General features: G+C 50.4%; 1 protein-coding gene across 2 annotated transcripts; it reads right to left on the reverse strand.

Moving 5' to 3' along the window:
* Nucleotides 1-666: 666 nt before the first annotated feature.
* Nucleotides 667-14,645, reverse strand: PI16 (peptidase inhibitor 16). Of its 2 annotated transcripts, XM_052648876.1 has the most exons (7): nt 14,467-14,645; nt 8,843-9,064; nt 6,299-6,408; nt 5,937-6,025; nt 4,634-5,302; nt 4,282-4,421; nt 667-2,078 (listed from the first exon to the last, which is right to left on the reverse strand). In XM_052648876.1, exons 1-6 carry the CDS (start codon nt 14,635-14,637, stop codon nt 4,300-4,302), a joined length of 1,383 nt encoding a protein of 460 aa, XP_052504836.1. In that variant the 5' UTR covers nt 14,638-14,645; the 3' UTR covers nt 667-2,078; nt 4,282-4,299. The 2 variants fall into 2 exon arrangements, with proteins under 2 accessions (XP_052504836.1, XP_052504837.1); XM_052648877.1 differs by lacking the exon at nt 4,282-4,421.
* Nucleotides 14,646-25,049: the final 10,404 nt, after the last annotated feature.

The raw sequence follows: 25,049 nt of genomic DNA on the forward strand, positions 1-25,049 counted from the left end.
CCTCCCTCCCCTCCTGGAAAACCTAATTCCAGTGGACAAAGCGGGAAGGTCCCCTGACAGGCCTTTCAGGACCCCTTGTGCTGAAGCCCACATCCCATGTAAAGGCGGCGGTGGTGTGTGCAGGGCCCCACTGGAGCCCATGGCTGTGTGCAGAGGTCTGGGAGCCATGCAGCAGTGCACAGGAGCAGACCCAGCCCACTCTGGTCCCCAGGGCTCAGGGTCCAAGACCACCTTCCCCCTCTTTTTGAACATGCCCTCCCATTCTCATCTCAGCCCCTCTCCCCGCCGCCCCTACTCCTGGCCAGTTGTCAGAGCCCTACTCTGGGATATCGTCTCTTGGCTTCAGTTATTTCCCAAAAATCTCCAAAGAGGTCCCTGACATGACAGGTTTCCTGAAGGCTGTGGACACAGGTGCCGTTTATTGGCGGGACGCCGGCCGATCCCACCCCAGAAAGGAGGGAGGTGGCTTAGGCCTCCACCCGCTGGCTCTACCCCGAGGTTCCCTCAGCTGAGCGCCTCACAGGACTTGGGGCTAGCTTGAGAAAACAGGCTCATGAAAGCAGAGATGATGCCCTTCCCGCCTCAGGAAGGCAAGCAGGGTCAGCCTCTGGAAATCAATTAGTGTCACACTTTCTCCCGTAGAAGGAACAAAACCACGTGATCATCTCAATAGGCACAGTGTTTAATAAAACTCAACATCTGTTCATGATGAAAACATTCAGATACCTAAGAAGAGAGCTTCCCCAACCTGATAAACGGCATCTGTGAAAAAACCCATAGTTAATATTTTACCAAATGGTGGAATGTTTTCCCCATTAAGGTCAGGAATAAGAAAAAACTGACAGGCCTTTCCATTACTTGACAGGCCATTACTTGAGATTGTACTGGAGGGTCTAGCCAGGGCAGTTAGGCAAGAAAATGAAAAGTTATCTGGGTTAGAAGGCAGAAGTAAAACTCTGCAGATGACACGGTCATGTATATAGGAAATCTAAGGAAGCCACTAAAAAATGCTGTTATAACAAACGAATTCAATAAGGTTGTGGTATATAAAGTTGATTGTATTTCTATATGCTTGTAATCAGAATGAAATGAAATTAATGAAACAGTCTCATTTACAACAACATAAAAATAAAATGCTTATAAACAAATTTAACAAAAAAATTACAAAATTTTTATTTTGGAAACTATAAAACATTGTTGAAAGTAAAGAAAACCTAAATAAATGGAGAGGCATTGCATGTTCTTGGATTAGAAGCCTTAACATTGTTACAATGATGGATTACATAATCCCTATAAAAATTTTGCAGAAATTTGACAAGCTGGTCCTAAAACTTATATGGAAATTCAAGGGACGTAGAATACTCTAAACAATCTTGGAAAAAAAAATCAAAGTTGGAGGACTTACATTTACCAATTTCAAAACTTAACTGCAATACTACAGTAATGAAGGTGGTGTGGTAGGTAATAGCATAAAGAGAAATACATAAATCAATGGAATATGATTGAGAGTCTAGAAATAAACATTTACATTTTAATTCACACAATTAACTATAAAACTCTTAAAACATAGGCATAAATCTCTATGACCTTGGATTAGGCAAGGGTTTCTTAGCTATAACACCAAAAGCACAAATAAAAAAAACATTGATGCCAGAAGTCATCAAAATGAGCAACTTTTATGTTTGAAGGATACCATCAAGAAAAGACAACCCATAGAATAAGAAAAAATGTCTGCAAATCATTTATGTGATAGGGGACTTGTATCTAGAATATATAAGGAAATCCCTACAACTCAAAAGACAAATACTCCAGTTAAAAAATGGGCAAAAGACTTGAGTAGACATTTCTCCAAAGAAAAATACACAGATGGCCACTAAGTACATGGAAAGATGCTCAACATCATTAGCCATCGGGGTGATGAAAATCAAAACCACAGCAAGATACTACTTCATGCTTGCTACGACGACTATAATCAAAAAAGACAAGCGTTGGTAATGTGGAGAAATTGAAACCCTTGTACATTGCTGCTGGGATTGTAAAATGGTGCAGTCACTTTGGAAAGTAGTCTTTGGCAGTACCTGAAAGAATTAAACATAGAGTTACTATATGACCAGAGTTAACCATATGATACCACTCCTAGGACGTACCCAAGAGAAGTGAAGACGTATGGCCATACAAAAACTTTCACATGAATGTTTACAGCAGCATCACTTACAATCGCCAAATTGTAGAACACACCCAGTGTCTACCAGTTGATGAATGGATGAAGTTATATTTCATATAAAGGAATATTACTTGGTAATCAGAAGGAATACAGTACTGTTTCATGCTACAACGTGGATGAACCTTGAACATATGCTAAGTGAAAGGAGCCAGATACAAAAGCCCACATATTCTATGGTTCTCTTGATACAAAATGTCAGAATAGACAAACGCATAGAGACAGTAGATGCGTGGTTGTTTAGGGCAGGAGCTGGCGGGTGGAGGAAAGGAGAAAGGGGCTGTCGACAGGTACGGGGTTCTTGTTTGGGGTGATAAAAATGTTCTAAAATTGTGATAGTTGCCTTACCCTGTGAATACACTAAAAACCATTGAGTGATAACTATAAATCAGTGACTGTTACGTTCTATGAGTTATTCCTTAATATATGTATATCACATATGTGTGTATGTATATAGATATTGATATCATCTAAATATATGTGTGTACACACACACATACACACATGCAGTGTGCAGCTCTGGGCTGATTTCCTGTTTAACTGTTCACAGCCCAGCTTTGCCTGGAGCCGGTTGCCCACCCCTCCCCACCAGCCCCAGCTGGGTCCCGAGCTGCCCTCCTCACCTACCACTGTGAGCTCTGTGCACACACACACTTGTGGTCTCCTGCCCCACAGCACTTGTAGACAATCCTGTGCTTCCCTGGGGCAGTGTCGTGGGGAGGCAGGTGTCTGGAACTCCAGAGCCCTTTCTCAGGACCCCTCCACGTCCCAGCGGTTGGCCCAGCCATTCCTGAGGTGCGTTGCTGACCTTGCATCCAGGATGGGCCTGGGCAGCAGCACCCCCAAGAAGAGGCTGTGTGCTACTCCCATCTTGGGTCACGAACCCAACGCCCTTGGCCTCCCCTTGGCCCTGTCTACCTCCCGCTGGCTACCTGAAGATTTTGTTTGTTGGAGAAGGTGTGCAGTTGGAAAGGAAAAGTACTTCAAAGAACTCAGTGGACTGTTTGGGGGGACATGGGGTGTGAAGAAGAGGGAACGGTTGTTGTGGGTCAGCAGCGGAATATGTGAGTCTCCCAGGGCCCCCCAGCGAGCCCTCCCCTGACCCCCACCCTTCACAAGCACGGAGACCAGCGCTCATACACAGGCTTTTCTTCCGGAGTCAGGGGCCGCCTCCCTTCCCTGGTCCCTGCCCACCTATAGAACCCCTCGCAGATGGGGCTTGTCCTTCATCTGCCCCTCAGCAGCCCCTGCCAGCTAAACAGGCAAGTTCAGGGAGGGGGACTCTCAGGAAGAACCCTTATCTTGCCTCAGCACACAACCCAAGGCCAAGGCAGGCAGAGACCTCCCCAGAATCTTCATTCCCCCACCCCACCCCAGACTGAGAAGGGAGGAACCGGAAGGGCCCAGGTGATGCGTGCAGTCAGCAGGTAGCAACCTGTGCTCACAGCGGCCAGGCCCTGTGCTCCCAGAGAGGTCTGTGGATTTGGATCAGACCCATGCCCCGCAGCCTTTCCCTTTCAGAGGGACTTCGGCCATGAAGCCACAGCCTTTCCCTTCCAGAGGGACTTCGGCCATGAAGCATCTCATCTGGGGAGGGCTGGGGACAGGTAGGGGAGATGGCTGGAGGCGGCTGACCTCTTCACCCTGAGAAGGCAGGAAGCACTCCTGGGAACAGGTCCAGGCTCTGATGGCCTAAGGGAGAGGCCAGGGGACTGGAAGGGGCCAAGGGGTCCCTGGGAAGCCCTGAGACCTTCTGTTCCCGGAAGGGCGGGACTGTGACCACAGGACACCTGGAGAGCTGGTCCTGGAGGCCACAGGAACGTGCTCAGAGCCACCTGCAGCTGGCTAAGGGGAGCATCTCCCCAGAGGCAGAGGCGCTCGTGGGGCAGTGCCAGGGGTCGGCCCTTGTAGAGGCCTCCTGTGGGCACAAGGCCTCTGGCCTGCCGTCTGGCTGGGGTGAAGGAGGGCTGCTGGGTCCCAGAGAGGACCTCCCAGGAAACGGTGGTCTCTTATTGGAGGAAAACAATCCAGAGGCGAGGGATCCCCCTGTGAGGCCTTGCCTTTGAGTGGTGACCCCTTCAGAAGATTCCAGCCAACACCAGGGGAAGCAGTAGCAGCAGTCCCAGGAGGAGGCCCCCGACGTGCCCAGGGCTCGCATTTGACCCTGATCTGAAGCCATGCTTTCCAGGGCCCTCCACATCTGCAGGAAGGGAGAGGCTTGGCCTCAGCCTGGACATCTCTCCCCGCCCTCCCGCCCACCCTACCCGGCACACACATGGGGACGCAGCAGCCAGGGAGGAAGCTCTTACTCGGGGGGTGCACGCCCCGCCTTGCCCACACCACCTATGCTCGAGCAGGGTGCTGACATTCTGCAGCTCTGAGGGGAGGTGGGATGGGCTCTACAGGCCTTACCTGGCAAGGAGGACTGCAAGGCCAGGGTGCGCCCGCCCATGGCATTGGCGGTGGCAGAGGCGCTGGGGGACTTGGAGGAGGAGTGCCCTTTGTGCTTCAGTGCGGGCTGCAGCTCACCTGGCTTGTCCTGGGCTGGAAAGACTGAGGCCAAGGTCTCACTGGAATGAGGCAACTCGGCCTCAGCCTCACCCTCCTCCTGGGAGAGAGGTAGCAGCTCCCGTGTCCCCATCAAGGATATCTTGGGGTGCAGAGAACTCTCCGGGATCCTGGAAGGCATTCTTGTACTGCTGGCCTCTTTGTCTGCCGATTTGGGGATGGGATCACGGGTTGATTTGGGGAGGAGGGTAGGTGGCCACTTATCCAAGGAGGGCAGGTTGTGAGTGGCCAAAACAAAAGGGACCTTAGTTGCTAAGGAAAGTGGAGTCTTTGTTGCCGTGAAAGGGGAGTGTTCCGTTACTAAGGAAGATGGGGCCTTGGTTTCTACAGAAGATAGAACCTTTGTTGCCAGGGAGCCTGAGACCTCTGTTACCAAGAAGGGTTGAGGTTCTGTTGCTAAGGAAGAATCGATCCCCCCTTTCCTAGAGCTTGAGGCTTCTGTTGCTAGGGAAGATGGGGCCTCAGGTACCAGGGAAGACAAATCCTGAGCCTCTTCTGGGCCTCTGATGGGTTCTGAGAAGAGAGGCAAGGCCTGGCATTAGTGCTGCAAACAGGATCCTGTGTTTCTCACCCCACCACAATCGAGGTGAGGAGACCAAATGTACTGTGAAGACACACACACACACACACACATGCACGCACGCACCCTCTCCAGCGAATATGTCCCTCATTGCTGTTTCTTGTGATTGACATTTGCCCCTCCACCCACCTCCTTGTCCAAGTCGTCCCCTCTCCACACTCGCACTTCCACTTTCACAGGGGACTTCAGCTGGGTTACTGTTCCTAGCACACCCATTGCATCTCAGGCCCTGGTCCCTCTGACCACCCATCTGGGCACACACCCCCACCCCCACCCCTGCACTCGCTCGGGGAGCCCCTGACTCCTCCACCCTCTGCTTGGAGGGTAGGAAGTTGGTCACTTGGAATGCCAGGGCACCAAAGTGGGTATGCAAGGAGGGCAAAGCGGGCCAAGTGGGCTTGGGAACCTGGACACGTTGGGGCTGCTGAGGTGTTCCTCCTGTGGCCCACACAGCTGCTCTGGAGCCACAGGAGGCTCTAGACCAGCCAGTGGGCGTCCCCCTCCCTCACCTCCCTTCCCCACCTCCCTTCCCCCTGTGCCACGCCTCCCCACCCCAACTGGACTCACCACAAAGGGAGTTTTTGCAGTGGTAGCCCAAGGGACATTGGGAGCATGGAGTCCCCTCTTGGTAGGGTCTCTGGCCCTTCACGTTCCCCCTGCAGGAGGTGAGGAGGATGCTGGGGGCAAGGTCCCGGCCAACCCCGACCCTGTCCCTCATATACATGCCTTCTCTAGAAGTGCTCCCTGGGTCTTACTCGCCCTGAACTAACTTGCTGGACCGATGAGAGCAGACTCCATCGGTGCCCTCGTAGCTCCCCAGGAGATGGGCCCCAGATCAGCCCGCTTCCTCTTCCTGAGACTGTGTCCAGCTCGTCCCTGCCCTTGGCTCTTGCCCACCCCCTTCTCCCAGGGCTCCCTACCCCACTCACGGGGGCTCATAGTTGCAAACCAGCAAGTGGATGTTGGTCTCCTCAACACCCTGGAGCGTCTCACAGAAGTGGGAGCCACAGCCAATCCTCTCTGTCTTGGCCCAGACCACCTGAAGGAAGGCAAACCCAACAGTTTAGCCTGGGCAAGCTGGCTCCTAGCTAGCGTCTCTCTACATCAGCCTTCCATGCGTGAGAGAGGAGGAACCCTATATGTAAGAGCCAGATTCCCGAGGACACACGGCTTCAGGACAAAACTGTCCCAGGCAGTCTACTCTCAACCAACCACACACACTATTTCACCAGGACTCTATCCCTCTGAAAACCTTCCCCTTTGACAGACCCTCATGAATTCTTCCTGAGGGCTCTTCCTAGAGTCCCTTACATTTTAAATAAGGGACGTAACAAAGGAATGAATCTTTAACGGGTGAATCTTAAACAGGAGAATCTTAAACATTAGCAACAAATCAAAACAACCTTTTGCACTGCCACTGGCTGAAACAAGCCAACATAGCCTCGCTTTGCTATTTCTAATTTCAGTCTACCCGGGAGTCACCCAATCTGAAGCCAGTTTTTTTTGTTTGGTTGGTTTTGTTTCGTTTGTGTGGTAAGATAAGGCTCTCACTGTTAACTTTGCACAACTTCCCAGGACTGGGGTCTTGCAGCTTGACTCAGCTGAGAGTTCCCTAGGTACCACGGTTGAGCTTCTGCCAGGCAGAAATGACCCGAATGCAGACGCACTCAGCCTGAGAGAACACAGGGTGGAGGCGGGGCAGTCCTCTCCTGCTGGTTCTGGCAGCAACTCCTGCCGGTAGATATATGTATGGGCATGTGAGAGGGGGAAGAGGGCAGGGAGAGCTGGGGTTTCACAACTTCCTGATCTGGATGGGTGATGTTGGGATTTCCTTCCCTAAAGATCAGCACTAAAAATACCACCCAAAAGAAACACTGAAAAGTGGAACTGGTGGATATGGGTGGGAAGGTGGCTGGTTCATTTCCTTTTCCTTTTGAAAAAATTTGTCGTGTTATTGTTTGAACAACAAAAGAGTATTGGGAGGAGAAAAAAAAAGAATTTAATAATACTAATGTTAATTACTCTACACACACCCCTACACCCCTTGTCCGCAAATGCGAACTTTCAAAATGCAGTAAAACAATGAGTGACTGCAAGAGTCAGGAAATACTCTCAGAAGGCTCTCTGAAACCTTCACTCTGTGACCATGTATTCTCTTATTTAAATTTTATTTATTTATTTATTTATTATTCTCTTATTTTAAAATTACTAGAACCTAGCTTAAAACTCAACATTCAAAAAACTAAGATCATGGCATCCGATCCCATCACTTCATGGCAAATAGTTGGGGAAACAATGGAAACAGTGACAGACTTATTTCCTTGGGCTCCAAAATCATGGCTGCAGATGGTGACTACAGCCATGAAATTAAGACGCTCACTCCTTGGAAGAAAAGCTATGACCATCCTAGACAGCATATTAAAAAGCAGAGACGTTACTTTGCCAACAAAGGTCGGTCTCATCAAAGCTATGGTCTTTCCAGTAGTCATGCATGGATGTGAGAGTTGGACCTCAAAGAAAGCTGGGCACAAAGAATTGATGCTTTTGAACTGTGGTGTTTGAAAGGACTCTTGAGAGTCCCCTTGGACTGCAAGGAGATCCAACCAGTCAATCCTAAAGAAAATTAGTTCTGGATATTCACTGGAAGGACTGATGCTGAGGCTGAAGCTACAAGTACTTCGGCCGCTCGATGGAAGAACTGACTCATTGGAAAAGACCCTGATGCCGGGAAAGATTGAAGGCAGGACAGAGGATGAGATGGTTGGATGGCATCACTGACTCAATGGACATGAGTTTGAGCAAGCTCCAGGAATTGGTGATGGACAGGGAAGCCTGGTATGCTGCAGTCCGTAGAGTAGCAAAGGGTCAGACACGACTGAGCGACTGAACTGATTCTCTTATTTTGCATGTCGTTTTTAAAGACAAAATTAATATTATGTATTTGCTTTATCAATCCCTAGCAGATAAGAAGGAGCAACTTGGACACTCTGAGAAATGACAAGAGAGGGACCGGAGAAAGGAGGGATGTGTTTACTGTTGGGACAAACAGCCGTGTGTAACCTCGGCCAGCGGACAATATTGCTTAGAGTTCGGTCAGGGTCGCCTGGCACAGTAACTATCCTCCAGGAGAAAGTCTTCGGGAGCACCTAATTCAGGTCTCTTCAGGACCAGAAGGCCGAGAGAGGGGGAGCCGCCTAGGTTTGCAAAAGAGACACCTGAAGATGGTTCGTGAGAAACAGAACTTCGTTGGGGGCCTGGACAACACCCGAATTGCTGTGGAGAGACGACTTTTATGAAGGATGGAAGCGGGGGCTTCCGGACTTCTGGGATCTACCTGAGGGGAGAGGTGACCCCGCCCATTGCGGTGGAGCCACGCCCACTGCCATGTGGCTCCGCCTATCGCCGTGGGGCCCCGCCCCATTGCCATGGCCCCGCCCTCCCGGCCGGCCCCGCCCCCCCGGCCAGCCCCTCACCTGCGTGTAGTGGCCGCACATCTGGCCCGCGGCGCAGCTGATGGCGCTGAGGTTGTAGTGCTCGTGCTCGTGGTGCCACTCCTCCATGGCCAGCGGCACGTCCAGCCCCTCGCCCGTGATGGCAAACAGGTTCTCGCCGCGTCGCCCTCTCTCCTTGTTGTGGCCCCACACGCACTGCTGCGCGTAGGCCTTGGCGAAGGCGGCCAGCTCCTCGTCCCACCTCTGCAGGGGCGGGTCAGGGATCAGGGAGGTGAGGACGCCTTGGGCTCAGGGGAGGCGGGAGAGGAAGGTGGGAGAGCGGAGGGGAGGATGCCCACGATTCTGTGGGGGTGAGGATAGGAGACTGAGGGTGTCCTGGGGGCCCTCTGGAGGAGGAAGGCCCTCCCCTCGGTGTGGGGTGACTCCTGGCGGTGATCTGGAGCAGAACTCTGGTCCCGGTAGGCTTCTGTGGGGAGGTGGAAGGGTGGCACCCCAGGTCGGGAGGAATTAGCCAAGCTTGGGACCATTCCTCAACTGTGTGATTTTAGACAGATTGCCTACCTTTCTGAACTCTTTGGGAAGAATAAATGGGATGATGTTTTTGACAGTGGAACTATTAATTAATACTAATATCTGTCTGCGTGAAAGGTGGGTTGTGGTGCCCTGCCAGGGCTGCCTGAACTGTCCTGAAGCACCAGATGTCCAGTGAGATGTTTCGGGGCTGGGTGGTTTATTCAGCCATTCTGCTCCCTCTACCCACCCACCAGAAATCGGACTGAGGGGCCAGCACTCCCCTTTAACCTCCCACTCTCTGTGGCTCGGATCGTTAAGAATCTGCTTGCAATGCAGGAGACCTGAGTTTGACCCCTGGGTCGGGAAGATCCCCTGGAGAAGGGGATCCCCTGAAGAAGATCCCCTGGCAAACCACACCAGTATTCTTGCCTGGAGAATTCCATGGACAGAGGAGCCTGAAGGGCTACAGTCCACGGGGTTGCAAAGAGTCAGACACGACTGAGCGACTAACACTTTCACTCACTCCTCCTGGGACAGCTCGGCCTCCGTGGCTTTTCTAGCTTCAGGCTTCCCTCCCAGTTGCTCTCTTGTCAACTAAACAACCATTTTCCCCAAGAAAACGAAGTGTCTCTGTGCAACGCCCACTGAGAGAAGTATTTCAGAGCTTTGGTGGCCCAGAGAGCCATCTAGTCTCACAGGCAGGGTTCTCCAGGGGGGACCTCCGGTGAGATGGTAGGAGGGGGCATTTCAGGTTAAGGGGCCGCAGAGGTTTTGTGTCCCTGGCAGGGAAGACAGGCCCAGTGTGGGTGGGAAGAGGGAATTAACGAAGCATCTGACCAAAGGATTGAGGAGGGAAGCCTGGATCCCATTAAACTTTGTTCTTGGCCTCTCCTGGAAATGGATGGCCTGGCAGCAACTCTCGCTCCACCCTCTGGGGGCCCTGCCAGCTGCAGGAGCCAGACGGCCCATAAAGGGCCAAGAGCGTGGGTGACCCTGAAGGGAGGGGGCCACGTGGTCACACCCACTCCTCCCCCAACACACGACACAGTTCTCAAGAGCAGCTGCCTGGGGCAGGAATGGGAACCCTGGCTGGATAGCTCTACCGCTGTAACTTTCGGGTGAATCCCCTTCCCTTCTGTGGGCATTTTTGCCCGAAGTCCCTGGTCTCTGAGGTTCTCGCAAATGGGGAATGGTGGAGAACAGGGAGGGGGAAAGGGGCCTGGCTCAGGGTGTCTGGGATGACCTTCGGGGCTCCAGACTAGAGCATAAGCTCCTTCAGGGTGGCCGGCATAGAGCAGGTGCTCAGCAGACATTTGTCTGCTGTTGACGTCTGTGACACAGCCCTGCTCAAAAAAGCAGGCTCCTCTACAGACCTTGGCTGTAATTTCTGTTCCAACTGGATGCCTTGAGCCCCACCATTAGAGAGTCACTCCTGTGGGTCTTAAGGCTTCTCAGTTGTCCAGAGACCCTTGTGGAGAGGCTCAAGGGTCACAACACCCACGCACAGTAGCCAGTTGGTCACCATCTGAAAGCAAGTCCATTCATTCACCCATTCATTCATTCAACAGTCCTGGGCACTATGCCAGCCCTGGGATGACGGCCAGAACTAAGAATCTCAAGATCTTAGTGTTATAAACCATTAATTAGGCCACTATGTGGTAACTGACAGCTTTGCGATGGCGTAACCTTTACCAAAGAGAGCCATTTAGCCAATCCTGAGGATAGAGACTAGAGGAGGGCATGGCAACCCACACCATGATTCTTGCTTGGAGAATCCCATGGACAGAGGAGCCTGGTGGGCTACAGCCTGTGGGGTGGCAAAGAGTCGGACACGACTGAGTGACTTCACTTTCACTTTTCATTTTCATGCATTGGAGAAGGAAATGGCAACCCACTCCAGTGTTCTTGCCTAGAGAATCCCAGCGACGGGGGAGCCTGGTGGGCTGCTGTCTATGGGGTCGCACAGAGTCGGACACGACTGAAGCGATTTAGCAGCAGCAGCAGCAGAGGATGGAGACTAGAGGAGGGCATGGCAACCCACACCATGATTCTTGCCCAGAGAATCCCGTGGACAGAGGAGCCTGGTGGGCTACAGCCTATGGGGTCGCACAGAGTCGGACACGACCGAGCGACTGAGCATGCGTGCATGAGGATGGAGAGGAGACATGAAGCTAAGTGGTAAAAGTGAGGCACTGCCAGGCGGAGGGGGGACAGGCGGCGTGACCCAGCAAAGCATGAACCAAGAGGTGGAGAGGGGAAGCCAGGCCTTGGCGGAGGGCGACAGCTGCTGGGTTACGAGGAAGAAGGTGTGCATGAGGCAACGCTGCAGGGGCAGGAGGCAGGGCCAGACACCCAGAGCAGGGCCTCTCAGGCGCTGGCGCTTTAGCTGGAGGCAGCAGGGAGCCACTGGGGGCCAAGGAAGGGTTTTGAGCAAGGTCAGACCAATGTATCGGACCTTCATGCTGGTTGTAGAGGCCAGAGGCTGGGGAAGCAGGTAGAGGCTGTTCTAGAAGTCCATGGGAAAAGAAACACTGAACCAGGGTTGTGTCAAAGACATGGTAGGGGGTGAGAGGAGATGCGATTCAAGAACAGTTGGGCCTTCTGGGAGGTGAAAGTGGTGATAATTAGGCTTGGAGGCTGAGGGAGAGAGAAGAGTCTATGATGATACCCACCTGCCTCACCCTGGAGCCGTTCCCTCTTCTGTATCACTTGTTGAGCACTCGCTGTGTGCCAGGCATGGTTCTAAGTACTTTACACATAGTCACTCATTTTGTCCTTACACCCGCTCTACGAGAATTGTTATAGTGATGTCATCTCTGATTTACAGCTGGGGCACAGAGAGGATAAGTAACTTGGCTGAGGTCACACAGCTAATAAAGGGCAAAGTCAATTGTGAACCCAGGCCATCTAACTCCAGAGTCTTGAATTTATCACTGCTGAAGCTGAGCCTGAACCTTGTCCCAAGTTTAGCCTGATGTCCCAGTCCAGCCTTATCCCCCCTTCCTCAGACCACTTCCTGCCAGGCAGCAGCACATCTTGGCAGTATCTGAACTGCTTCAGAAACTGTTGCCCCACTCCTGAGGTCCACCTCTGACTGCAAAGCAGTTCCCAGCCTGTGTTGCCCCCAGTCTTAGCCAGCAAGAATGTAGGGCATCAGGAATCTACCGATGGGGAAACAAAGGCCCAACAATGAGTTCCAGGCCTCAATCAGGGAACTGTAGGAAGAGCTGGTACCAGCATCTGTGCTGTGCTTAGTCACCCAGTCGCGTCCAACTCTTTGAGACCCCATGAACTGTAGCCCGCCAGGCTCCTCTGTCCATGGGATTCTCCAGGCAGGAATACTGGAGTGGGTTGCCACGCCCTCCTCTAGGGGATCTTCCCAACCCAGCGATAGAACCCAGGTCTCCCAAATTGCAGGCGGATTCTTGACCAACTGAGCCACCAGGGAAGCCCTGGTCCCAGCACCAGGGGCTCCTAATTTGTTGTCTGCAGCTCCTGTCGGTTGCCAAGGCCGACAGAACTGGGAAGGGGGATGCTGTGTGCACCTGTGGAGCTGTAGATCTTTCTCACAGGTCTTCCTGTCTGACCCCAGGGCAGGGGTTGCCAGCGCCATGTGGCCAGGAAACAGAGGCTTTTGAGGGTCACTTCACCCAGAGTCACTGAACCAGGCTGGACAGAGCTGTTAGAACTCTGGGCTTGGACCCCACAGGTGCAGCCTTGTTCTTCGGCACCAGCTAAAGGGCCCTGGACACTGCTCCCCACCTAAGGGTGACTGGAGAAGATGGGCCGGTCTAGCCTTCAGCAGGGGGCAGAAAAAGGGGTCAATCGCTCACTTTATGTCTTTTAATCCTGAGCATCCTGTCCCCTAAGCCTGCATCAAATAACTCCCCCTCTGACAGTGGTAACCACCTCCCCAAATCTGGCTTCTGTCATTCACTGGTATGTCCATTTGCATATGTCCCCCACTGGTATGCAGCAGGACTTTTTACATGCTTTTAAACCTCATGTAGATATACCTTAGTCTACTTAAATGAATATGTGTATATTTTTTGAGATTTCACTTCCCCCTATTCAATATGACATCTCTGAGATTCAGTCATGTTGATATTAGTTGTTGTTTTAGTAGCTAAGTTGTGTTGGACTCTGCGACCCCATGGACACTATAGCCCACCAGGCTCCTCTGTCCATGGCTAGGCAAGAATACTGGAGAGGGTCGCCATGTCCTCCTCCAGGGCTCTTCCCGACCCAGGGACTGAACCCGCATCTCTTGCATCTCCTGCACTGGCAGGTGGATTCTTTATCGCTGAGCCACCAGGGAAGCCTGTATGTTGATATAGAGCCCTAATTATGATCTCATTTTACAGATGGGAAATTGAGGATCTTTACTAGGCTAAGGGGCCTTCCCTGGTGGCTCAGTGATAAAGAATCTGCTGGCAGTGGAGGAGATGTGGGTTTGATCCCTGGGTTGGGAAGATCCCCTGAAGGATGGCAAGGCAACCCACTCCAGTATTCTTACCTGGAGAATCCCATGGACCGAGGAGCCTGGTCCATGGGGTTGCCAGGAGTCAGACATGACTGAGTCAACTGAGCATGCTCGCATGCACAGCAGGTTAAGGGACTCACCCTGAATTGCTGGCCTGTTGGGTGGTCGAGCAGAATTTGATGTGTGTGATCCACAGCCTTCTCTGCTTCTGGTTCCTGTTCTCACCCCACCTCCTTAGTCCATCCCTCCTACACTGGGTGCTGGTTCCCATCCTGCTGCCTGTTTGTTCTTCTCTCCTTGGAAGGCATTTGAAAGATGGTTTCACCCAGGTGTTAGGAACTTCCTGTGTTCCCTCTCCCAGGGGCATGTGCATTTTAGGAGGTGCTGGGAAGGGGTCACTGGGTCGGGAAGCAGGGCTTCCAGGCCCAGCTCTACCAGGTGTGGGACCTGCAAGCTCCTGAGGGGCCAGCAAGTCCCTCTAAGCCTCAGTTTCCTCATCTGTATAATGAGACTGCTTTTGGGGCCAGAGAATTCTGCGGCGTCAGGGACCCTGTCTGTGTCGGAGAGATGAATCTGAGGGATTCACCCACTCATGAATGAAGCCGCTCATGGAGCGAAAGGGGCTGGCGGGGGTCTGGGCTGCACTCACCATCTGCAGCATGTTGGTGGCCGGCGGGGACACCTGGGCTCGGTAGAGGTTGTGCAGCTCCACCATCACGTGTTGCTCCTGCTCACTGAGGGCCCTGGCGGGGCCTGGGGCAGCCCCCAGCAGTAGCAGTGGTGGCAGCAGATACACCAGGAGGCTGCTGGAGCCGTGCATGGTGACCAGTCCTCTCTGCCTCTCCCGATCAGGGGTCTGGCAGCTGGATTTAAAGTCCTTCCTACACAAGCACCACCCTGGCTGGGGCGGGTGGGAGGGGCTGAATCTGGAGGCCTGGCCCTGCTCACACAATGTCTCAGGGAGGGCAGGGTGCTTGGGTCCCGACCAGAGCTGAGTCCACTCCCAGCGTTTCTCCCCCGTCAAGAGTCCTTGGCCAGAGCCTCCTTTCTCTGGGTAACGGGGGCTCAGGCCAAGAGCCATGTGAGTTCTGCAGTCCCCCCTGACAGGTCCTCCAGGCCACAGAATCACAGTAACTTCTGCAATGACTGCTTGCACCACGGGTCACACCCACTGGGTGCTAAGGACACATAACAGGAAGGAAGCCACATGGACTCTACGCTCAGAGGACTGGGCGAGATAAAGCTGCAGGTGGCTCGTGGAAGGACAGAGGAAGACAGGGTGTGTTCGGTAAAGGTTGGGCCAACCTCAGTATGAATCTTGGTTCTGCTCCTTTTCTAGCTATGTTTTTGGCAGTTTTCTCAACTGAACCAGTGACAGTAATAGTACCTACCTCATGGAGCTGGAAGGATTAAATGAGATCAGATATACAAAAAGCACCCAGCACAGTACCTGGCACAGAGCAGGCCCTCGGTGGGCCTTCCCTGGTGGCTCAGTGGTAAATAATCTGCCTGTGATGCAGGAGATGTGGGTTCAGTCCCTGGGTTGAGAAGATCCCCTGGAGGAGGGCATGGCAACCCACTCCAGTATTCTTGCCTGGAGAATTCCATGGACAGAGGAGCCTGGTGGGCTACAGTCCATGGGGTCGCAAGAGTCAGACGCAACTTTGCGACTAAACGACAATAGGCCCTCACAATAGACAGCAACCACACTGCCTTGGAATAACGTTTTTCACTATGGATAAAACTATGGCCTCCATGTGCCCTCAGCGAATGCATGCGCTTGAGGTACTTATTTGGAGGTGGGATGCTAGGACCCTTCCTGCTCTGAATATATAGAAGATAGAACATGTCTGTTCTTTTTTTTTGAAATCGGGAGAGCGCACAAAAGCAGAGCCGTGAGTGACAGCAAGGACTCTGAGGAGAGGGTGTTGGAAGGGAAAGAGGCCCAGTCGCAGTGGTCAAGCCCTTGCATTGTAATGACCGAGCGGGGACCAAGCTCTTGGCCTTCACGCGGTAGGAAGCTGGAATCGGTCATCTTTTTGATTAAGTAATTTGCTTTTGGCTGCCCGGGTCTTCGTGGATGAGCACAGGCTCTCTAGCTGTGGTGGGCGGACTTCTCTTGCTGCTGAGCTCTGGTTCTAGAGCACTCAGGCTTCAGTAGTTGTGGCACACAGGCTTCGTTGCCCTGTGGCACGTGGAATCTTTAGACTAGGGATCTACCCCGTGTGCCCTGCATTGGCAGGCAGATTCTTAACCACTGGACCATCACGGAGGTCCTGGAACCACTACTTCCAGAGTTCAGCTGGGATCCTCGAAGCCTGCACTCTCAGTGAACTATACACGTAAGTGGGGCAGAATTTATCCACCCATTCACTCATTCATTCATTCATTTAACAGAGGTTTCACAGAGCTGCTCTGGGTGGGGAAGATCCCCTGGAGGAGGGCATGGTAAACCACGCCAGTATTTCTTGCCTAGAGAGTCCCATGGACAGTGGAGCTTGGACGGCTGTATTTCAGAGGGTCGCACAGAGTTGGACACAACTGAAGAACTTAGTACGCGCACATGCTCCATGGTGCCAGGCCCTGAGCTGGGTGAGTAAGAGAGATCTGATGATCCCCACCATAAGGAAAGAGGAAAACCACCAGGAGGCATGCATAGCTTTGTGGATAAGAATGTGGGGCTTATCATCTGGGTGGCCTTGGGCAAGCTATTTCCCTGCTTGCTGGCCTCAGTTTCCTCAACTGTAAACTGGGCTTAGAACAGAACCTACCTGATAGGATGGCTGTGAGCATTAAATGAGTTTAAACACAGACAGGGCTTGGGATGGTGCCTGGCACACACTAAGGGCTCACTGAGTTAGCCAATATGAATGTATTGTTATTATTATTACAGGTGGGAGGAATTACAGGGCCTTCAGTTCTAACAGAGAAAAATAATACAGCAGCCTGGCCTGGCTTTTCCTCTGGGAAGGATCCCCCTTGGCCTGGGGGAGCTCACAGCTGGAAGGGGAGGACGTGTACACTTGGAGGGGAGGTAGACTGCGGAGGCAGGGAAGGAGGAGCCGGCTTGTCTGAGAGGGGAGGGTGAGATGGGAATGAGACTGGGAGGCTGACCGGAGCTGGCCTGACTGTTTGGGGACTGCTACGCGGCCAGAGGGCCCTACTCCACACGCACACACCCCCCCCACGGGCTCAGAGCTCTTGCTGTGTGGGTGATCTCATTTACTCCTCAGATGACAGTTCTGAGGTGGGTACTGTAAGTACCACACACAAGAAAACTGATGCTTAGAGAGATGAAGTGATGTCCCCAATGTTGGGGGCCAGGAAGGGGTGCACCAGAGCCTGGGACCTCCCACTGGGGAGAGAGGGAGATTGAGGGCAAGCAGATTGGGGACAGAGGGGTGGAGGACAGGAAGTGAAGTCAGGGGAGGAGATGGAGGAAGCATGCAGGCTTGGCTGTGGTTTATGTCAAGTACGTTTTTCTCTTTAACCAGGACTTGGAGGAAATTTATTTTTTGAGTTTTTATCTGTACATATTTTAAATTGTTTTTCTTTTCTGGCTTTTTTTTTTTTTTTTTGGCTTTGCTGCATGGCTTCCTGGATCTTAGTTCCCTGACCAAGGACTGAACCAGGGGCCCCAGCAGTGAAAGTGTGAGTCCTAACCACTAGACCACCAGGGAATTCCCCAAATTTTGAATAGCAATATAATTCCACAACAAAAAAATCAAGCCAAAAAGAGGGGAAAAATTCCACCTCTGTGTATTCGCCTCTAGTCTTTGAGTAAGTGCTACTTAAAGTGTGGTCCATGGCGCAGTGCCAGTCTGCCAGATGGTCACTGCTCCTCCTTAGCACAACAGGTTCAGAAGACAGAAGTGGGCACTGAAGTACTCTTACAATCTGACATAGTTTGGCATAATTGTTTTATGTCTGTTGAACTTGTGATTCAAAAATGGAGGCATCTTGTACTGTCATCGTTGTTCAGTTGCTAAGTGGTGTCAGACTCTTTGCGATCTCATGGACTGCAGGGTGCCAGGCTCCTCCGTCCTCCACTATCTCCCGGAGTTTGCTTAAATTCATGTCCATTGAGTCGATGATGCTGTCTAACCACCTCATCTTCTGTTGCCCACTTCTTTTGCCTTCAATCTTTCCCAGTATCAAGGTCTTTTTCAGTGAGTCAGCTCTTCAATTCAGGCGGCCAAATTATTGGAGCTTCAGCTTCAGCAGCAGTCCTTCCAATGAATATTCAGGGTTGATTTCCTTTAGGATTGACTCGTTTGATCTCCTCGCAGTCCCAGGGACTCTCCAGGGTCTTCTCCAGCACCACAGTTTGAAAGCACCAATTCTTCGGCGTTCAGCCTTCTTTATGGTCCAACTCTTACATCCACACATGACTACTGGAAAAACCATAGCTTTGACTATATGGTGGATCTTTGTGGGCAAAGTGATGTCTCTGCTTTTTAATATGTTGCCTAGGTTGGGCATCACTTTCCTTTCAAGGAGCGAGCATCTTTTAATTTCACGGCTGCAGTCACTGTCTGCAGTGATTTTGGAGCCCAAGAAAATAAAATCTATCACTGCTTCTACTTTTACCTTCTATTTGCCATGAAGTGATGGGCCCAGATGCCGTGATCTCAGTTTTTTTAATGTTGAGTGTCAAGTCAGCTTTTTCACTCTCCTTTTTCACCCTCATCAAGAGGCTCTTTAGTTCCTCTTCACTTTCTGCCATTAGAATGGTATCATCTGCATATCTGAAGTTGCTGATATTTCTCTGAGCAGTCTGGATTCCAGTTTGTGATTCATCCAGCCTGGCATTTCACATGATGTATCCTAGGAGGCACTAGTGGTAAAGAATTTCCTGCCAATGCAGGAGATGCAAGAGATGTGGGTTCGATTCCTGGGTCTGGAAGATCCCCTGGAGAAGAAAATGGCAACCCACTCCAGTATTCTTGACTGGAAGATCCTATGGTCAGAGGAGCCTGGTGGGTATAGTCAGTGGGGTTGCAAAGAGTCAGGCATGACTGAGAGTGCACACACACACACACACTCTGCGTGTAAGTTAAATAAGCAGGGTGACAATATACAGCTTTGATGTACTCCTTTCCCAATTTTGAACCAGTCAGTTGTTCCATGTCTGCTTCTAGCTGTTGCTTCTTGACCTCATACAGGTTTCTCAGGAGACAGGTAAGGTGGTCTGGTATTTCCATCCCTGTAAGAATTTTCCAGTTGGTTGTGGTCCACACGTAAAAGGCTTTAGCATAGTCAGTGATGTAGATGTTAGTCAGTAGAAGTAGATGTTTTTCTGGAATTCCCTTGCTTTCTCTGTGATCCAACAGATGTTGGCAATTTGATCTCTGGCTCTGTCTTTTCTAAACCTAGCTGGTACATCTGGAAGTTCTTGGTTCAGATGTTACTGAAACCTAACTTGAAGGATTTTGAACATAACCTTACTAGCATGTGAAATAAGCACAATTCTAGGTTAGTTTGAACATTCTTTGGCATTGCTCTTCTTCTGGATTAGAATGAAAACTGACCTTTCCTAGGCCTGTGGCCACAGCAAATTTTCCCAAGTTTGCTGACATATTGAATGCAGCACTTTAGCAGCATCACCTTTGAGGATTTTAAATAGCTCAGCTGGGATTCCATCACCTCCACTAGCTTTGTTCGCAGTGATGCTTCCTAAGGCCCACTTGCCTTCACGCTCCCGGATGTCCGGCTCCGGGTGAGTGGCTACACTATCACGATTATACAGGTCATTAAGACCTTTTTTGTTTGCATTTTGTGTATCTACTTTTCACTTTGTTTTTCTATTTAAAACCTATTTATTTTGACTGTGCTAGGTCTTCGTGCTGCCTGGGCTCTTCCCTCATTGCGGTGTGTGGGTTTCTCGTGGCGGTGGCTCCTCTTGCTGCGGAGCTCAGGCTCTAGGCGCGTGGGCTGAGTAGTTGCGGCTCCCGGGCTCCAGAGCGCAGGCTCAGTCATTGGGGCACGTGGGCTTAGTTGGTCCACGGCATGCGGGATCCTCCCGGACCAAGGACTGAACCCGTGTCTCCTGCATTGGCAAGCAGATTCTTTACCACTGAGACACCAGGGAAGCCCTCTAATAACTTTTTAATGTTCTGTTTTAAAATAATTATGGACTCACAGAAAGTCACAAAAAGAGCAGAGTCCCACGAGCCCTTTACCTAGCTTCTCCCAGACATCTTATGTAACTGTGGTACAATATCTAAACCGGGAAACTGACACTGGTGCAGCACTGCTGTGCTGAGTTTACAGACTTGCTCAGATTTCACTCGCCTTGTCGTACTCCTTCCCAGTTCTGAACAAGTCAATTGCTCCGTGTTGTACACATATGTGTATGTGCACATGTGTGTGCATGTGTGGTTCTGTGCAGTTTGATCTCAGATTTGTGTAGTCGTCATGACAACTAATATACGGAAGTTAAAGCAGCTTCCTTTTGTACCTCTTTATAGCCTCAACCCCAAATCCTAACCCTGTTCCCTGGCAACCATTACTTTTTTCTCCACTGCTATTGTTTTATAATTCAAGAATATTATGCAATCATATAGCATGTAACCTTGCGAGACTGACTTTTTCACCTAGCATAAATGCTCTTGCAGTCCCTCCAGGTTGTTGCGTGTATTAATATCAACAGCCCACTTCTTTAGCTGGCTGAATGGCGTTCCACAGTATAGATGTGCCGTGGTCTGTGTGGCCGTTCACTCTTGAAGGACATTCAGGTTGTTTCCAGTTTGAGGTTATTATAAGATAAACATGGTGTATGGATTTTTGTCTGAACATGAGTTTTCATTTCTCTGAGATAAATGCCTGAGAATATGATTGCGGGGTCATTTGATGAATATGTATTTTATTTTACAAACACTGTGAAATTACTTTCCAGCTGCAGTGTCTGAGAGATCTAGTTCCTCCCCATTCTTTTTCTTTTTTTGTCAGCATTTGTGGTTATCCTAGGTGGCTCAGACAGTAAAGAATCTGCCTGCAATCTGGGAAACCCAGGTTCAATCCCTGGGTTGGGAAGATCTCCTGGAGAAGGGAATGGCTACCCACTCCAGTATTCTTGCCTGGAGAATTCCATGGAGAGAGGAGCCTGGCAGGCTACAGTCCATGGGGTCAAAAAGAGTGGGATACAACTGAGCAACTAACACCTTCCCTCTTTCTTATTGACACCATTAATGTGGGTTGAATTGTGCCTCCTTAAAAGACATGATGAAGTCCCAACCCCCAAAACATATGCATATGGTCTTTTTTTGGAAATAGGGTTTCCACAGATATCATCAAGCTAAGGTGAAGTCACACTGGATTAGGACGGACCCTAGATTCAGTGACTGGTATCTTTATAAGACGACTATGAGAAAGCACAGACACACAGGCAAGAAGGCCGTGTGATGATGAAAGAAGGGACAGGGACAGAGGTGATGCGGCTACGAGCCAAGGAGCACGGGGATTGTTCGCCGCCTCAAGAAGCTGAGCGAGAGGTCTTCCCTGGTGGTCCAGTGGCTAAGACTCTGCACTCTTAAAGCAGGGGTCAGAGAACTAGATCCCAGATGTAGCAACTGAACATTCACATTCTGCAACCAAGACCTGGCACAGCCAAATAAATATATTTTAAAATCTTAAAGTGTGAGTGATAGTTGCTCAGTCATGTCCGACTCTTTGTGACTCCATGGACTGTAGCCTGCCAGGCTCCTCTCTCCTTGGAATTCCTGAGGCAAGAATACTGGAGTGGGTTGCCATTTCCTTAAAAAAAAAAATAAGATGATGATGATGAAAGAGGCCAGGAAGGATTCTTTCTTAGAGCCTTTGGAGGAAGCATGGTACCCTTGATGTCTTGATTTCTGGTCTCAAGAGCTGTGAGAGAACAAAGCTCTGCTGTTCTAAGCTGCCAAGTTTGTGGTCATTTGTTTTGCAGCCCTAGGAAACTGATGGGCCATTCTCATCTGTGTGCAGTGAGATCTCATTGTGATTTCTTGGTGGATGATGATAGTGGATGTCTTTTCATGTGCTTATTTGCCATCCTTTTTGGTGAAGTGTCTGTTCACGTCTTAATCACTTCAAATTGGGTTATTTTTACTGTCTAGTTTTGCAAGTTTTTTTTTTTTAAGTATATTTTAGGCGCTAGTCCTTTTTTATCTTTTTTATTTACTTACTTTATTTATTTTTTGGTCATGTGGCTTGTGGGATCTTAGTTCCCTAACCAGGGGTTGAACCTGTGCCTCGGCAGTGAAAGTGCTGAGTTCTCACCACTGGATCGCCAGGGAATTCCCTGGATGCTAGTCCATTGATAGATATATGTTTATTATTTATTTTTATGGCACTTTACAAAACTACTGATTTGTGATGGACTGGAAATTTTACAAACACAAACAGGTCCTTCACCTTCTCAGTATCTTTCAGTCCCAGGATCTTTCCTTTTTCTTTCCTTAATGAAGCAATTGATGCTTTTGAACTGTGGTGTTGAAGAAGACTCTTAAGAGTTTCTGGGACTGTAAGGAAATCCAACCAGTCCATCCTAAAGGAAATCAGTCCTGAATATTCATTGGAAGGACTCATGCTGAAGCTGAAACTCCAATACCCTGGCCACCTGATGTGAAGAACTGACTCATCTGAAAAGACCCTGCTGCTGGGAAAGACTGAAGGTAGGAGGAGAAGGGGACGACAGAGGATAAGATGGTTGCATGGCATCACCGACTTGATGGACGTGAGTTTTAGCAAGCTCCAGGAGTTGGTGATGGACAGGGAATCCTGGCATGCTGCAGTCCATGGGGTCATAAAGTCGGACACAACTGAGCGACTGAACTGAATTGAATGAAGCGATAGCACATGTACAATGCTGGATTCTTTTTTTTTTTTTCCTAGGAAGTTATCATAAATAGTTTCTATAACTTGGTCATATCTTCCTAACGACCACTTTGCAGTGTTTGCAAAATAAAAACTGCGAAATAATTTTCCAGCTACATCATAGAGTAGCTGTGATGTCACTTAACCAGTTCTCAAGGTTACACATCAGGTGAATCACTTCCCTGTGCGTGCAAGGTTTTTTCTTATATTGTGGGTATTATTTTCTTAGTTCTCATTCTCATCATTGTAGCTCAGCTTGCTCTTTTATTAGCATTGACAGAGCAGACTCGGGCCAGGTTGCTGGGTGCCACATTCTGTGTTCTCATGGAAACAAAAGGTCACTGGCACTGAATCCAAATCACTCTGAAAGTCCTGGCTTTTGCAGTCCCCAGCCACTTGATGGTACAGCAATTCACTGTATAGTGAATTATCTTTGTGTTTCTGGGTCAGGGAAGAAGAGGAAGTAGGGGAGATGGAAGTGATGGGGCAAGGAGAAAGGAACAGAGGAGGGGATCACACAGACAGAGGTACAGAGAAAGGCTGGGGAGGAAGAGGCAGACGGGAGGCAGGGTGAGTGCCAGAGGAAGGGAGATGATGAAAAGTGGGTCTAGAGAGTTCAGCGGTGAAAGCAGGTCAGACCCTTTCAGGTTCTAAGCATGAGTGTCACTCACTAGCTTGGCAAATCACTTACCCCCTCAAATCTCACTTTGTTCATATGTAAAATGGGATAACACCACCTTCTTCAGAGACTTGCAGGGGTGATTCAGTAAAATTAATGTCACATATGTATCACTTGAAAAATGGTAGCTGTTTTGAATCAGTAGAAAGAGGCATGAGGTGCCCAGGTGCCTCAATGGTGCAGAATGGGATCTGCTAACTAGTATCTTGGTCTAGGGTTTCTTGGCTCTGGGAACAGGGACTGAGGGGCTCCGAGAAGGCATCACCTCGGCATCACCCCCACAGTAGAGGCCGCAACAAACTGCTCTAAAGAGGAGGCTAACCCAGCCAGCCCTGAATCATGACCAGGTTCCGGTGCCCAGCCCAGTGGGGTCAGAGGCTCCCTCCCTCCCCTGAAACACCAAACTTGGCCAGTGCCCACAGCCTGCATCCAGGAGCCTCTTGACCTTAGCAGAGCTGGGCGCCTGGCCCAGACCTCCCCTGGGTCGCTGGCTTCCTGCGGCAGACGAATTCCTGACAGAGCACAGCTGTCCCAGGCCTTGCTGGACTCTTAATGGGACGTGAGTGGCCCTTTGACCAGTGTGGGCTGGGCTTGGGTTTGGAGCTGGGTGGAGGAGCCTGTGGGAAGAGGTGTGTGGTCAGGATGGTAGGGGCTAGGTCTGGGCCAGCAGGGGGCCACTTGGAGGTGTGTGTGTGACCGGCAGGGGGTCAGCCTCTGCAGGTGCTTGTGCCTGACCCTGTCATAGCTGTCTGCAGGCCAGGTAATCATGGCAGCAAGGACCCGAGAAGAGTGCCTGTGAGGATGGAGGTTTGACGGCAGCAAGGGAGCAGCTGAATAGTACTCGTGGGACTGTGTGTACCAGGCTGAGGATGGTCAGATGCCCCCACAGCCAGCGCTCCCTCCTTCCTCCTGACACCTCTCAGGTGAGAAATTCAAGTCATTTCGGCCTCCTGCCTGACCCTTCCTCAGTCTCCATCACACTGTCCTTCAGGTCCAGTCCTCCTTTTAACACTGTTTTTACTACGAAATACTTAAGGCATATAAAAGTATAGATGATAATATATCGAGGACTCATTTAGCCACTGGCTTTGGAGAGAAAACACGGAAGCCCCTAGTGCCCCTTCTCTGATCCTGAACACGTCCCTTCCCAGACATCCCGCTGTAAGATTTTGCTGTCTGACATTTGCATGATCTCCACTGTACTTTGACTACACATTCCTTATCCAGGCACAACATACATTGTTTTCTGTCTTTGGAAACGTTAGCGCTGTCCAAAGGAACTCTCTGTGATGGTGGCAGTGCTCTTTATCTGTGCCATCACAGATGGTAGCCACTAACTGCATGTGGTTTCAAGCACTTAAAATGTGGCTGGTGTAGGAATTGTATTTACATTTTAATTAATTTACGCTTACATAGCCCCATGTAGCTCGTGGCTACCACACTGGACAGCATGGGTTAGATCCTTCTGAAACCTGGTTTTTCCCTTCTTCTCCTCCTTCCTTCCCTTCCTTCCTCCCTCTCTTTCCAAGGTTTCTTGACATCAAGGCTTGGAGAGCTTTCTGCTCATTTTCCCTGCTGCAGTTTTCTATTGCATGAACACACAGCTGTCTCCCTATCCATTTTCCCACTCATGGACGTTTGGGTTTTATCCTCACACCATCCCCCCTCCTGCCGCCCCAAATACAAAGGATAGCACA

The sequence above is a fragment of the Budorcas taxicolor genome, chromosome 11, assembly GCF_023091745.1.
Source record: "Budorcas taxicolor isolate Tak-1 chromosome 11, Takin1.1, whole genome shotgun sequence".
Lineage (NCBI taxonomy): Eukaryota > Metazoa > Chordata > Mammalia > Artiodactyla > Bovidae > Budorcas > Budorcas taxicolor.